This window comes from Typha angustifolia, chromosome 10, assembly GCF_048772165.1.
Source record: "Typha angustifolia cultivar Huaian chromosome 10, ASM4877216v1, whole genome shotgun sequence".
NCBI classification, from domain to species: domain Eukaryota; kingdom Viridiplantae; phylum Streptophyta; class Magnoliopsida; order Poales; family Typhaceae; genus Typha; species Typha angustifolia.
In genome coordinates this window covers 7,753,322-7,767,114 of record NC_133248.1, presented here as the reverse complement: position 1 = coordinate 7,767,114, position 13,793 = coordinate 7,753,322, and the positions used below count along the sequence as shown (strand labels likewise).

Sequence of the window (13,793 nt, the reverse complement as noted above, 5' to 3'; positions counted from 1 at the left end):
ATTATCATTTCGTTGCTTTGTTTGAGAACAATTGTCTTTGATTTTTTGTTTTGTTTTGTGCCTGGTGCAGTTGTTATCATGCTTGTAATTTGTAATGCTGGAACCAGTTTTCTTGAACGAATTTTTTGTTGTTGTTGTTGTTTCTTTTGACTACAAGGTGATATGTTCACTGTTTCATTAAAGAAACATATTACATACAACCACCAAAACAGTAACTTGGTTTTTAAAACCATTCAAAGCAATTGAACTCAGCCAGAATTTTTACACTAACTTTGATTTGTCCAGGTCTCTTTAGATTTCACTTTCTCACTCATCCATTTCCAAATATTTTACAAACCATTTGCATTTTTATGTAAGAAGAGAGACATTATCCATTGTACACGCTTATCATCTCCCTGGCAGTTTCTTTTCTTCAAATTGTATCTAATCTTATATCACATTCAGACTCAATGTGCAAACTCTTCAAAACAATTGAATTCTTTCAAATCGAATGCTTTATGTATCTCAAATCTATTAAGGTACATGGCCTGTCATAATTTAGAATTCGGGTTGTGATCCACAAAGATCCATCATTGTTAATCTTTAACCCACCTAGGGGATGGGGGCTCCCGTTTGATGAGGAGGTGGGTTAAAGCAAGAGCAAAATATAACAAAGATCCATCATTGTTAATCTTTAATCCACAAAGATCCATCATTGTTATATTTCGATCGATAAAATATGCAACTAGTTCACGGATTAATTAGTTAAAGCAAGAGCTCTAATTCAAAAGTACGATCCTTATAATTTATAATGACATTAATGACAGGTTAAACAATAAAATCTATTAATATATTTACTAAGTAGCCGTTTTATAGGGAATTGTAATGTGGCTAGTTGTAATAAAGGTGAGTTGTTATTAAACATGTGCTATTAACAAGACCTAAAATATTAAGGCAATTTAGTACTTTAGCATTAGATCCAAATGGGAGAATATTCAAAGGATTGGATCATGCCATGCCATGCTGAAAAAATTAACTAATTATAATTATCTCACCATCATCTTTAATTAGTCTCTATTAATCTTTCACTTTATTAATTAAAATTAATGAGAAAAACATAGTCACTTTTCTATTGACCTATTATCATTTAATGAGCCCTAAATAAAAAACTACTTTCTTTTTTTTTTTTGTCTCACTCTCCAATTGTAACAAAAGTCAAAATTGGCATTTCCAAGAACAAAGAATAATCTTATTTCTTATTAAAAAAAAAGAAACAAAAAGAACAACCTTAGGTGGTCAACTGTCCATCTTCCATTCCAAGATCCAGGGAACCAACAAACCCAACCCAAACCAAACATTCCCATGGATCCCAAACAACCTCCTCCCCCATCATCACCATGAGATCACCACCTAGAAATCTCTCCTCCTTCCTTTCCATCTCAATCTCCGCCACCAAATCCCTCCTCACAAAACCCCACCTCCCTTCACCTCGCAATCCCCCAAATCCCTTTCCACAAGCAGCAACACAACCCGTCACAAAGCTCCTTCCTTTATCTTCAGTCCCACCTCAAAAACCATCACAACTCCCTCCAAGATCTCCAAGAACCCATCATTTTGCTTCTAGATCACCTCATTCTTCAATCCGATCAAGACCCATCTCTTCTTTTGGTCAAATTCCTCCAGAAGACTCATCTCCGGAATCGATGGATTCTTCCTCTCCTCCAATTCGAGTTGCGTCCACATTCGCTTCCCCGTTCGATAGTTCTCCGCCGCACATCGATGCGAGCTCTTCGTTCCGGAAGCCGATAAGCCTTTGGCCGGGAATGTACCACTCGCCTGTGACGAATGCCTTGTGGGAGGCCCGGTCGAGCATCTTCGAGAGGCTTCTTGATCAGTCCAAGGATGGGCCTCCGCAGACCGAATTGCTCACGAAGACGCCGTCGCAGAGCAGGACCATAATCATCTATAATTTCTCTAATGATTACATCCTTAGGGAGCAGTACAGGGATCCCTGGAACGAGGTCAGGCTAGGGATGCTGCTCGAGGATCTTGATGCGCTCGCTGGAACAATTGCTGTCAAGGTAGCTCTTTTGACTTGATTTCGTTCATATTCTATAATTTGCTGGTGGCTGCAAGGAGAAAGCTATGTTTTTGAGTATTTTATAAGGTTTTCATTTTGCTTCTTATCAAAAGTTGGTAGCTCTGTGGTTTAGTGGAGATAGATACCTCATAAGTAGGTTTTGAATTGTTGCTTGGAGAATGGTTCACTGCTAAGTAAGAACACATTGTGGATGCTGCTGGATTTTAGAATTCACGCTGGATGTAAGAAGGAGAAGAATTTGGAGACTGTGGGAGTTAGATTTGATTGAGATTTCTGCCCATGTTTGTGCTGATAATTGTTGTGGCTAACTTCTCTTTTTGTTTCCTTTAAGGATTTTGGAAGACAATTTTGTTATTCTTCAACAGTTCACAGTAAGATGATATTGTAATTAATAGTGGGAAATTATCGTATCATGTATGCAAGAAACACCCTCCATTGCAGGGATCATACTCAGTAGTGAGGATATTCCTAATTCTCAATTAAGTATATTTCCCTAGTATCTAGTGGGCATGGAGGTAGAAGAAGGGAAGAAAAGTGACCTGCTTGCTAAACAACTGCAGAGCAAACTTGAATGTTCCAAGTTACATGCTTGGTATGGAATTTTCTGCTGAAACTTGATCTTTTTCATTGGGTGTAAGAATAGACATCTGTCATCTTTCTTTAATTTTGAAGTACAAATAACGTAAAGAGACCATGCTACTGCTTGTCGATGTCAAAGTTGCAAGCATTTAAAAAAAATACCAAGATACTCTTAATGGGACTTCCACCACACAGAACTGAGGAAACTCCTGCATCCTAAGTACTCTTAGGACTCCTGTTTGTCAAACCTCTTGTTATTAAGATGTGGACAGGCCTTGCAAGTTTATTGGGATGTGCTTTCTGTATTAATAGAATATGTCACAAATGTGAAGTTTATCATTCACATTTCACACAACCATGTGTCAGAAAATTAACAAATATAACATCATCATTGTTTGCAGGTTTAGAGTGCTTCTAGGGTAGAAACTAGAAACTTGAGAACCAGGTTTTTAAGCAGTCAAAAGAAGCTTCCTGTTAGACCAGCTTTCTGGTACCTGAATTTGCTTTTCATACTGTTCAGATAAATATTTCAGATAAAATGGTTGTGACTGAAAAGGGTCATTATTTTCTGGTTGGTTTGAATTTCAAATCATAAATCTAATAGGTTATGTTACTGCAGACTTCTCAATTGTCTGGTATTGTATTGCAGACGGCTAGTTGATTCCTAAAGAAAAATTTGAATTACACAATTTTGATACTAAAGAAATTTTATTTGTTCACATGAATAAGACGGAGAATTGTGCTACTAAGTTGGTAAACTCTTGTGAATTCAAGAATTCCAGCTTAAAGTACTCTGATTAGTTTGTCTTTAAATGGTAAAGAAATGATAAATGTGGCATTTAATTTTTTTCATTTATCATTAAATCTGTTGAATGGCTTTTATTTCTTGATGTCTTAGGAATTAACCAAGAAGCAATTCTCTTGTTCTTTTTTTTCTCTTTCAGCACTGCTCTGATGATGATAGCACAACAAGGCCTTTACTGTTAGTCACTGCTTCTGTGGATAAGATGGTTCTAAAGAAGCCAATCCGTGTGGACACAGATCTTAAAATAGCGGGTGCAGTCACATATGTTGGTCGTTCATCTATTGATATACAAATTGTAGTTACTCAGTTTCAACAAGGTAGTTTCTATAAAACAAGATCATTGAAAGTGAATATGTAATTTCAGTACTCATTTATTTTCTCTTCTTCTAATTGAATCTAGTGTGATCTATTGCGTGACAGATAACCCTGTGCCATCAGATTCCATATCTCTCACAGCCAATTTCACATTTGTTGCACGTGACTCAAAAATGGGAAAATCTGCTCCTGTCAACCGTCTTTTACCAGAATCTGAACAGGAAAAGTTGCTTTTCAAAGAAAGGGAAGCAAGGGATAAACTGAAAAAGAGAAAGAGAGAGGAGCAGAGGAAAGGGATTGAGAATGGTGGGCACAATTTTCATGGGGAGATAGCAAGGCTGAACAGCTTACTGTCTGAGGGTCGTGTTTTCTGTGATTTCCCTGCTTTAGCCGATAGACACAGCATTCTACTAAGGGATACCCGCTTGGAAAACTCTTTGATTTGCCAACCTCAGCAAAGGAACTTGCATGGTCGAATCTTTGGGGGTTTTTTGATGCACCGAGCATTTGAACTAGCATTTTCAACTGCGTATGCCTTCCTGGGGCAGAGACCATGCTTTCTTGAAGTAGATCACGTTGATTTCTTAAAACCTGTAAGTACCTTCTTTTTGGGTCACTGAAGTCATTGCTTCTATTGCTTGTTTCATTGCCCTGTATTCCTTGAGTTACTTGGAAGTTTTACGTATTATAGCAGGTAATAATAGATTAACACTATTCAATCATTTGCTTATCGACTTAATTAAGTGTCTTTTTTAAGATGTCAGTGTTTCATTTTCACGTTAGCAGGTGGTACGGTAATGAATTAATTATGATATTATATTCGGTACACCAATAAATGCAATATTCATTTACTTGTTTAGGTGGATGTGGGAGACTTTCTACGCCTCAAGTCGTGTGTTTTATATACACAACACGAGAACTTAGAGCAGCCACTGATCAACATTGAGGTTGTTGCGCACGTAACAAGGCCGGAACTCCGAACCAGTGAGGTAAGTCTACAAAGAATACCTATCTCTATATTACTGTACTAAGAAAAATTGTGGTCATCCTGTGTGATGCTCATTGTATGTAAGATTTGAAAGTCATAATCTTATGTTCTATTTCCTGGTACTCATATGAGCAGGTCTCAAACACATTCTACTTCACCTTCACTGTCAATCAAGATGCCTTGGCAAATGGGTTTAGGATTCGTAATGTTGTTCCTGCCACAGAAGAGGAAGCACGCCGGATACTGGAACGCATGGATGCTGAGAAGATATACAGTTAAGCTCATAAATAGTTGTGCCCAGTTATAGAATAATAGCAAACTGCCAAAAGAGGAGTGACTACCATAGGAAAATAGAGAGGAAATAACTTGCTAATAACAGATTGTAATCTGCACTCCTTTTTCTGAGAATATTTACTTTGACATCTTATTGTATAGATTCCTTTTGGGGCTTCTTTGATGTGTGGATTCAATGGCTTGTGTTGAAGTGTTATTGTATTTACTTCAATTTATAATCCTTTTCATGTCTATTAAAAGCTTCCTTCTAACTAGACGATGTTATATCTGTTTATTTTTCTTATCATCTTTACAGTCATTTCCGTTGGTCCTTTCTGTGACAGAGAATAGTCATTTCCGTTGCTATTAAAGAATAGCAATCAACTTTTCTCGTCAAGATTTCTAGTAGTTGAGACATCCTGTTCTCTTGTACGAATTTATTCGAGTGTTGTGTGGTTTAATTTCGATGCCAAAACTTTCCAGTTTCTCTAAAATAAAAGATATAATGCATTTGCTTTTGTGTGCAGGTTGATGAGATATGTTACTTGAGCTTACGGTTACAATATGCAAGATTTGTTAGAGAAAATTCATGCCCACTTTAACTTGCAGACTTGAACCTGGCCTGGGGAATTCAGAGGATGTTCTCTATCCCTTGTCATATTTGGTTCATGCATTGAACTGGATTTACAAGATAACAGAATGATCTACCATCGACTGAGTTATAAACAACAAGAATGTTAACGAGAGAGAGAGAGAGAGATAGAAGATACTGTACTTTATCTTAACTTATTACAACCACATTCTTTTCGCTTTCATTCAACTGCATAAGCATTAAAATCAAATAACACAATGAATGTTGTTGGCTTTCCATCTATGTTGTTTAATGTTTACCGTTGAGTTCATCCTGTTTTCATATATTGAACAGTGCTCTCCAACTATTTGCAAGCAGCACTCTTATAATGTAATTTAAGATGTATATATATTTCCAGATTTTAAATCCCAACAGCATCATTCTAACTCGGGCACATTAAATTTCCGCTTCTTGGGAAAATTTGTAGTTCTAACCCTGTGCTGTCAGAGTTGACTTTCTATGCGTATTCCAGCTCATTTCAAGATGAAATTTCCTTGATGATCTTAGTAGAGGTCCAAACTGACAATAGGGTAAAACAAGATGTCCGCTAAATTCATGCTGCCTTAACCTTTTATTTACTACACCAGCAATGAATTCAACTTAGCTGTAGTTTAATCTACACATACAACTTGAAAAGTAATATGCTTCTAAGAGATATACAACAACTACTACATAGCCATTTGCGCATTTGTCTTCCACTGATCTAGATTTCATCCTATTATTTATACGCAAAACTGATTCTAAAAAAGAACATTTAGATTTTATATTCTATAGGTACAAAAAATATAAAATAATTTAGCATCAGATTTTGCCCAGCTGCAGTTACAGCTAATAACCTGCAAAATGGTTTCACCTGAAAGAGGTGCCGATATGAACGATGGGAGACTAGGATGACGAACTCTCATCATCCGAACTTCCGGGTCTCAATGCATGAAACCTAGGGAATACCGATGGTAGTGTAGGGTTCACTGGCACAGGGAACTGACGCGCAGAGCTGACTGTTGTTCGATCATTGATCCTTCCTACCTCTTTGCAGACCTGATCGAGAACAGATAGGAAATCTCTGACCACCATGAAAATCCTGAAAGGGTGAGCTTCTTCTTTGGTTGAGTTGCCATGGAAGTACTCAGTTATTTCCTTAACCAAAGAGAGTGCAACACTCTCTTGGGCCTGAACTTTTATGATCTCATCCTCAGCTTTCTTTAAGAAACCATCCATAGCATCATGAAATCGCCTGCTGCTCCCTTTTGAACCCAATGCTTCATTTAAACGGAGGACCTCACTTATCTTTCCAATCCCTCCAGCAAGTTTTGCGACATAGCTGCTAAGGACATCAGAGTCCATTGCAGCAGCCTTCTTGACATTAGTAAGTTCATTCCCAAGACCAGCAACAACCTGGAGGCCGAGCTTTTTGCACTCATGATCATCTTGAAGGGTTTTTGCATGAGTTCTTGGAGATGATCCGCTGCTGGTAGAAAGGCGGGAACCTTCAGTTCTGATGATTTCCTGGACAACAAAGTGCAGAAGTGTTGTCTTGCCATCGGTACCTTTGACATCAACTAATTTGAGCAGTGTGTCAAGCTTGAATGCATGTGCATCACCACGGTTTGTACCAACATTCATCCGGTTCCCGGTCTTTAAGACAGCTTCTAGAAGCTTGAGGAACAACCTACTGCTCCTAAGTTCTTCACAGGCAGCCTGAGAGTTGCAAGACATGTTAATGTCTGAAAAGGGAAGGAAATGAAATTACATCTGACTATGGCCAATATCTTATGTTGGGTCTTCTTATTTGTAGGATTGAAATTGTCCAAATTTACGATCCCTTTACAAAAGAGAAGTCGATACAGAGGTAGGACAAGCTACAAAGATATGGGAAACATGCTGAAACTTAGTTCCAGGTAAGGCAGTAATAACTAGAAATTCCTAGACATATATAAAATACAAAATCATATGAGGTACTCTAATGGAGAAAAAAAGGACTGCACAAAAACCTGCTAATCCTGACTAATTGGGGTTGGCTATTAGGGAGCATAATAAAAGAGGAAGTATAGGAAGAAAAGAGCTATCCACAACATATAAGCTCCAGGACTAAAATACCACAATTTTTTGGCATCTTGTTTTAAACTTTGTAAACTGACCCTATAGTCAGTCCTATTAAACTCATGAACAATGCTAGGTTGAAATTTTGCGTGTCAATGTTAAGAAATTGATGTATCAACATTAAACTGACAATCAGAATGAATTGCAAGAGAGAACGTTTTTATGTTCTTTCAGCTAAAAACCTATGAATAGGATAAATTGTATAAAATATTTGATGCCAGCAAAATTTAATGTCCAAGAATCTAAAGCTCAAGCCATATCCACTTTTAGTGCTCCAGATGTAGACTGGACTTATAAGATAGACCTTTAGACTACTTGTGGCCCAAGAACATCGTACAAGGCTCTTGAGTGTTACAGCGATACAATGCACTATTAAAGAGGTCATCAATCTTCCTGATTTGATCATGATTCTTATAGAAGAGAAAAGTCTTAAAAATCTCGATTAATACCATAAACTTGTTGTACTGAACATGTTATATATGGTGCTGATTAATATGCATTTATTCTACACGCTAGAAATGTGAATAAAAATAGGAATAACCAATTTGACATACCTCAAGAGTGTCAAATGACTTCTTAAGGTATTTGACCTCTGAAATGAAGTTAGCAATGTAAAGCATAGCATCTACTCTCTTAAAGGCGAATGGTATATCAAGAACAGCCTTAAGAAATTTTTCAGCAGGACCAAGCTTGATTGGAGAGTCATCTTTGTATTCTTTCAATTTAATCTCTTCTTCTTTGGTAGGAGCCATCCTTAGCAAGGTCTCCAACAGTTCGGTTCCCAAGTTATCTGTGTTACCTGAAATAAATAACAATCAATGTAAATTATAAAAAGTGAAATGCTAGATAAGTAGGCAATGAGTACAGATAGTCCAAGAACAGAGAAATATCATTCATAGCATAGTCGAAATTTACATACTAATCAGACTAGAACTTCACATAAATGTTTTGTTGAAAGTATTAACACCTCCCTGACCATTGAATTTACCTCGAGATTCTCAAAATTTAATCCAAAGGTGAAATAAAGTGACGTCAGATTTTCTTTATCCACCTTGGGATTAATTTTCTACAATCTCAACGTGCAACCAAAGGTCAAAAAAGTGTTAAAATCTTTTGTCAAATATATATATATAGACACACACTAGATCAACGGAAAGCTATAAAAAAATTGAAGCACCAATAAAGAAGGCTTAAAAGGCAGTGGATGTTTTATCCTGACAAGGATAGACATGCTCTACATCCTTCTAAGTTATGCTTTCTTTGATGCCTGTTTCTTATCTTCATTCGTGATTTTAGCGAAATACTAACTGGGTTCTACCCCACTTTTTTCAAAAGGATATAAAGAAAGGGAGATGATAACGAAGTCATGGTTAGATGATGAGGTAATCGACAATGGCCACAAAGATGATACTGTTGTGACATTTCTAGACATTGTTCCTTGAAAACAGTAATGTGTAAAACTGTCCACAGATTTATAAAGAAGGTATAATTTTTATTTTTATTTTTGATAAAAAGAAGGTACAAAGTTGATGAGCTTATATTTGATACAAGAAGGAAAGAAAATGTAGCTTAATATAGTCATCTGAGATCAGGGACTGGTCAATGACTTCAGTTACCTCCGCTTGTTCGTCTTATGTTTTTTGGATGATAGAAAGCACATTATTTGAAAATTAAATCGATGCTTGAATGCTCGGTAACTTCAATTTCTTACCTGAGATTATGATTATGTTAGTAATTTAATTACTAGAATTTCCAATTTAGCGACCCACATTTGCACCTATGCAGCTGTTAGATTTATAAGAAGACCCGAACCTGTAATTTATGGAAATGTAGATGCCTACTTGGCCATCTAACAAGATTAGTTCAAAATAATTACATATATTTAAGAAATCAAGGCAGAACAAAGGTACAAAACACAAAGGCTGTTATATAAAAAGAAGAACAAAAAAGAAAAATAACGAAAAGTTCGAGGTCTCGAGTCCTTGGTAAAGGTTCAGCATCAATAGTTAATATTCCTAAATCTTGAATCATATAAAAAAAATCCTTGTAAAAGAACACGACTAATAAAGATTGTTCTACTTTAGTTAAAGTTGCAAATCTTAGAAAAGAACCGACCAAGTAATAATATCTTGCATGTAATTGGAATCCAATAGCAGTGGATGAAAGAAAATTAAGAGTGCATTAACATGTCAAAGTGATAAATTATTGACCAAAATTAAGGTAAAAGTTTCACCTTCTAAGAGGGCTTCACAGATTTCCTCTTTTGTCACATTCAGTGCCCTGAGCAAAATTGCAATGTTCTGAGACTTCTTTGGATCAAGCACTCTGTTCTCCTGATTTGCCGAAGGAAGGACCGGCCGCTTCGTTGCTTCCTTGGTCGTCGCATTTGTCGCATTGCAAACAAACAAAGTTTCAATCATCTCCTCATTCACTCTGCCAAAAGATTTAGTATCATAAACTGATCGGGAAAAATCTTAGATGGTGAAAATGTAAGAATCGAAGTTAAGATATAAAGCCTCACTGGAATGAGCTCGATTTCAGCTGATCCCACACCATTGCTCGATCCGAACTCGCACGGACCTTATCCCAATGCAAGGGCTTCAATTTAGGCCGAGGGGTCTCCTCGTTCTTCTCTGAAGCCTGCAAGTTCTCTGTTGATTGAGGAGTTACAGTTAAAGTTGCTGGAGGAGAATTCTTCACCTCAATAGATTTCGGCGGCACCAGAACCGGTGGCTGGTTCATCTGCGGCTTCCGCACCTGACTCTCCCAGTAACCTACTGGGGGCGGCGGCGGAGGTGGTGGTGGTGGTGGCGGCGGCGGAGGCATCTGCCTTTGTGGCGGCAGCTGCGGTGCTGGCCTCTGCGGCGGCTCAGTACTGAGAAATGGATTTCTTGCGAATTGCTCAATAATTCTCTTCTGGGATCGCAAATCCGGTCCGGAATAGTCGGAGATCCTTGAATTGCTGTCTGAAATTTTATCAGCCGGTGACGAAGGCGGAGACGGCGAAAGTGGTTTCCTCTTGGGGGGCGAAGGAGTCAGGGGACGGAGCACCGGCAACGGCGGTGGGGGAGGCGGGGGCGGAAATGAGAGCTCTTGCCGACCGTTCTCGGATCTGGACTTCATGGATCTGCGACTGGACATCCCCGGGCTCGACTCAATCGGCGGCGATGATGCCGTCGGCGACGGCAAATTGGAAGACGGGTACGACGGCGTGCTCAGCGTCGAGCTCCGGGACCGGCATTTCTCCATCTTGGAGGCCGCAAAATTGCCCCTTGAGCTCGAATTCCGGCCCCCAGGGCTGCTCACCTTCTCCGCGGTCGACGACCCTCTCGGCGAGTAGAACTCCTCCTCCGACGAGCCGCCCAATTCGGCATTCCCGTAATTAGCCCGGCATTGGCGAGAGAGCGGCGGGAGAGGGCGGAGCTCAGGGGATCCGACGTCGGACTGGAGCGCCGCATCCAGGCCCTCATCGTCGCGGCACCGGGAGTTCACCAACGTGCCCAGGTAGAGGAATTCGGAGCTCGGCGGGCCGGAGTAGGCAGGCGGCAGCTGCTTGCGGCTATCGGAGAGCGCGGAATTGGCCGGGAAAAGGCGGTGGCTTTCGGATCTGACAGTCTTGTCGTCGGCGAAGCGGGTGTTGCGCCGGTGATTGAAGAAGAAGGCGACGGAGAGGGCGAGGACGGAGAGGGTGAGGAGGGGGAGGAGGATAGCGGGGACGAGCTTGGACGTGGGAGAGGACTTTCGAGGGGCATTTTGGGAATTGGGGAAGGTGAGGGAGGAGAGGTTGGCCGGGAATGTTGGTTGAGAAGAGGCGGAGGAGGAAGTGGGAGGAGGGGGAGGGGCGGCAGTGTAGGATGGGAAGAAAGGTTCTGAGGAGGAGGGGGGGACGGCGGGAGGGGAGGAGGGGAGGGGGAAGAAGGGTTGGTGGAGGGATCTCCGGTTGTGGCCGGGAGGAGCTGGGTTTGGAGTGGACGGTGGAATGGAAGACAGGAGGAAGAAGAAGAGGAGCGAGAGGGGCATGAGAGTGGCCATTCTTGGAAGAGAGAGAGAGAGAGAGAGAGAGAGAGAGAGAGAGAGATGGGGGTGTGTTTAGATATTGGAAAAAAAAAGGGAAGCTTGGGAGTGTGGTGGAGCTTCCCTTTCTAGAGAGAGAAAGAGAGAGAGGGAGAGAGAATTAAGAGAGATAATAGACAAGGATGGAGAGACACAGTGGTGCTCACTAGGTGGGTTGTAATGCTTGTTTTCTTCTTGGGTTTTTAATTCTTTTGGGGTGGGGAGTTATGGATGATTGTTTTGGTGCAATGTGGATCAAATGAGAGGTAGAGAGGTAGAGAGATAGAGAGGGAGAAAGAGAGGTATAGTTGTGTGAGTGTGGAAGGAGGGGTAGAAAGGGTTAGTAGTAGTAGTAGTAGTAATAGTAGTAGTAATAGTAGTAGATGGGGGAAGGACCGGAAGGTGCATGGATGGAAGGAGGATGGTAAGAAGAGGAGAGAGAGAGAGAGAGAGAGAGAGAGAGAGAGAGAGAGAGAGAGGAGTTAGTTTCTTATAACTTTATAGAGGGGGGGTGGGGTGGTAAGTTTGAGTCCAGTTATTAAAGAGCGTGGCTTTTGTACTGCATGGGATTAGGGGAGGTGAAAAGATGGGCTGTCTTGACTGGTTTTGAGTTGGAAAGGAAGAGGAAAGAGGAGGAGAGAGAGAGAGAGATAGAAAGCAACTTGAAGTGACTTTGTTTTGATGCAAGGGAGTGACACTAACATGACAAAAAGAGTTTCAATAATACAATATATATTATTGAAGTAATTTCATACTTACTATCAATTTTTTTCAATCTATATATATAGAAGAAAATGGAATATTAATTGATTAATAACAAATTAATACATACAATAAATACTAAGACAACAACATGAGCTATTAAAGAGCTATAAGTGTTTTAATAGCTAATTTCATTGACATTAAGTTAAATTTAAGTACTATTAAATTTCTATTCCATGTATAAAGTGAGGCTAAAAATGGTACTACTAACTGGCTTACTAATTATTATTAGAAACATAGGTTTACCTAAGAAGAGTTTGGTACTAATTTTTCTCATTAGTGGTGCTTAATATAATTGTAACAGTTTAATAATACATATTTTATTTTTACAAAAAATATAAAAATACTAAACTTTTTTATTTCTAATAAAAAATAAAAATAAATTAATGGTTAAATTATTACTAATTTTTATATATAAATTTCACATAAACCCCTTAATTTATGGTTTTATGTGGTTAAAAAAAAATTGATCACTGTAAAATCATAAAAAGTTTGGATTTTCGTGCAAATTACTCTTATAAATAAAATAATACGGAGAACACGTTTCATTAGTATAACTAGCAGGTCACATGGAAGGAATAGAAAATTTAATTCCCACCAATTTCTACTCATATGTCAGTGAATTTTAAATTCAAACGGTCAAAGGATACTATAATAATTTACTGATAATTATTTAAGAACAATTGTAGTTTAAAGATTAATAAAAATATATCTACTATTTTGTGGCATGGAGTTAATTTTGTCGATTAATTTAGTTGAGAAGAAGGGATATTTTAGAGGTTTTATGTGAATAGGTAATATGTTAGGGGCGTAAGTGTAAACTTGTTTTATAACGTGGGTAGGCGGACTCGGTGGGGTGATACTTGTCGAGCGTTCATATTGTTCTTCACGTTCCCGAGATTAATAATTCGGCTCGTTTTCAAGATGTCGTGTCGAGTGAGGAGGGTGTTCTTTATATTACACCGGGTGTATTTATCAAACGTTAAAATGCACCCACGTGGGAACAGGTTAACGAAGTCCTGCGGAGATGATTAGTATAAGACTGGTATTTGTCGTCCGACTCCGGTCGTCGTTGCCGACTTCGGCTGTCACAATATATTTCAAGATTGCCCTTCGTTCTTATTTTATATTTCACTATTTTCTTTTAACCAATTTGCTTTCGTTTTATCTTTTAAAAGTTCATGATAACTTTGCTTTTTATTAAATA

At 38.9% G+C, this 13,793-nt stretch overlaps 2 protein-coding genes across 3 annotated transcripts; one reads left to right on the top strand and one right to left on the bottom strand.

Moving 5' to 3' along the window:
• The first annotated feature begins 1,287 nt into the window (after window positions 1-1,287).
• On the top strand, window positions 1,288-5,875 carry LOC140768143 (acyl-coenzyme A thioesterase 2, chloroplastic). Of its 2 annotated transcripts, XM_073108278.1 has the most exons (6): window positions 1,288-2,060; window positions 3,604-3,781; window positions 3,885-4,372; window positions 4,640-4,768; window positions 4,903-5,041; window positions 5,568-5,875. In XM_073108278.1, the coding sequence occupies exons 1-6, from the start codon at window positions 1,377-1,379 to the stop codon at window positions 5,570-5,572; spliced, it is 1,623 nt and encodes a 540-aa protein (XP_072964379.1). In that variant the 5' UTR covers window positions 1,288-1,376; the 3' UTR covers window positions 5,573-5,875. The 2 variants fall into 2 exon arrangements, with proteins under 2 accessions (XP_072964379.1, XP_072964380.1); XM_073108279.1 differs by lacking the exons at window positions 1,288-2,060; window positions 5,568-5,875 and adding an exon at window positions 2,084-2,672 and having other exon boundaries at window positions 4,903-5,315.
• A 339-nt stretch (window positions 5,876-6,214) lies between these two features.
• LOC140768142 (formin-like protein 1) lies at window positions 6,215-12,259 on the bottom strand. Its single transcript, XM_073108277.1, has 4 exons — window positions 10,293-12,259; window positions 10,005-10,204; window positions 8,326-8,570; window positions 6,215-7,369 (listed from the first exon to the last, which is right to left on the bottom strand). The coding sequence occupies exons 1-4, from the start codon at window positions 11,801-11,803 to the stop codon at window positions 6,557-6,559; spliced, it is 2,769 nt and encodes a 922-aa protein (XP_072964378.1). The 5' UTR covers window positions 11,804-12,259; the 3' UTR covers window positions 6,215-6,556.
• Window positions 12,260-13,793: the final 1,534 nt, after the last annotated feature.

Coding starts and splice junctions, on each gene's coding strand:
- LOC140768143 (XM_073108278.1), top strand. CDS start 1,377: ATGAGATCACCACCTAGAAATCTCTCCTCCTTCCTTTCCATCTCAATC. Junction 4,373..4,639: donor ACGTTGATTTCTTAAAACCT/GTAAGTACCTTC, acceptor TTACTTGTTTAG/GTGGATGTGGGAGACTTTCT. Junction 4,769..4,902: donor CGGAACTCCGAACCAGTGAG/GTAAGTCTACAA, acceptor TCATATGAGCAG/GTCTCAAACACATTCTACTT.
- LOC140768142 (XM_073108277.1), bottom strand. CDS start 11,803: ATGGCCACTCTCATGCCCCTCTCGCTCCTCTTCTTCTTCCTCCTGTCT. Junction 10,205..10,292: donor CTGAAATCGAGCTCATTCCA/GTGAGGCTTTAT, acceptor ATCTTTTGGCAG/AGTGAATGAGGAGATGATTG. Junction 8,571..10,004: donor CTGTGAAGCCCTCTTAGAAG/GTGAAACTTTTA, acceptor TATTTATTTCAG/GTAACACAGATAACTTGGGA.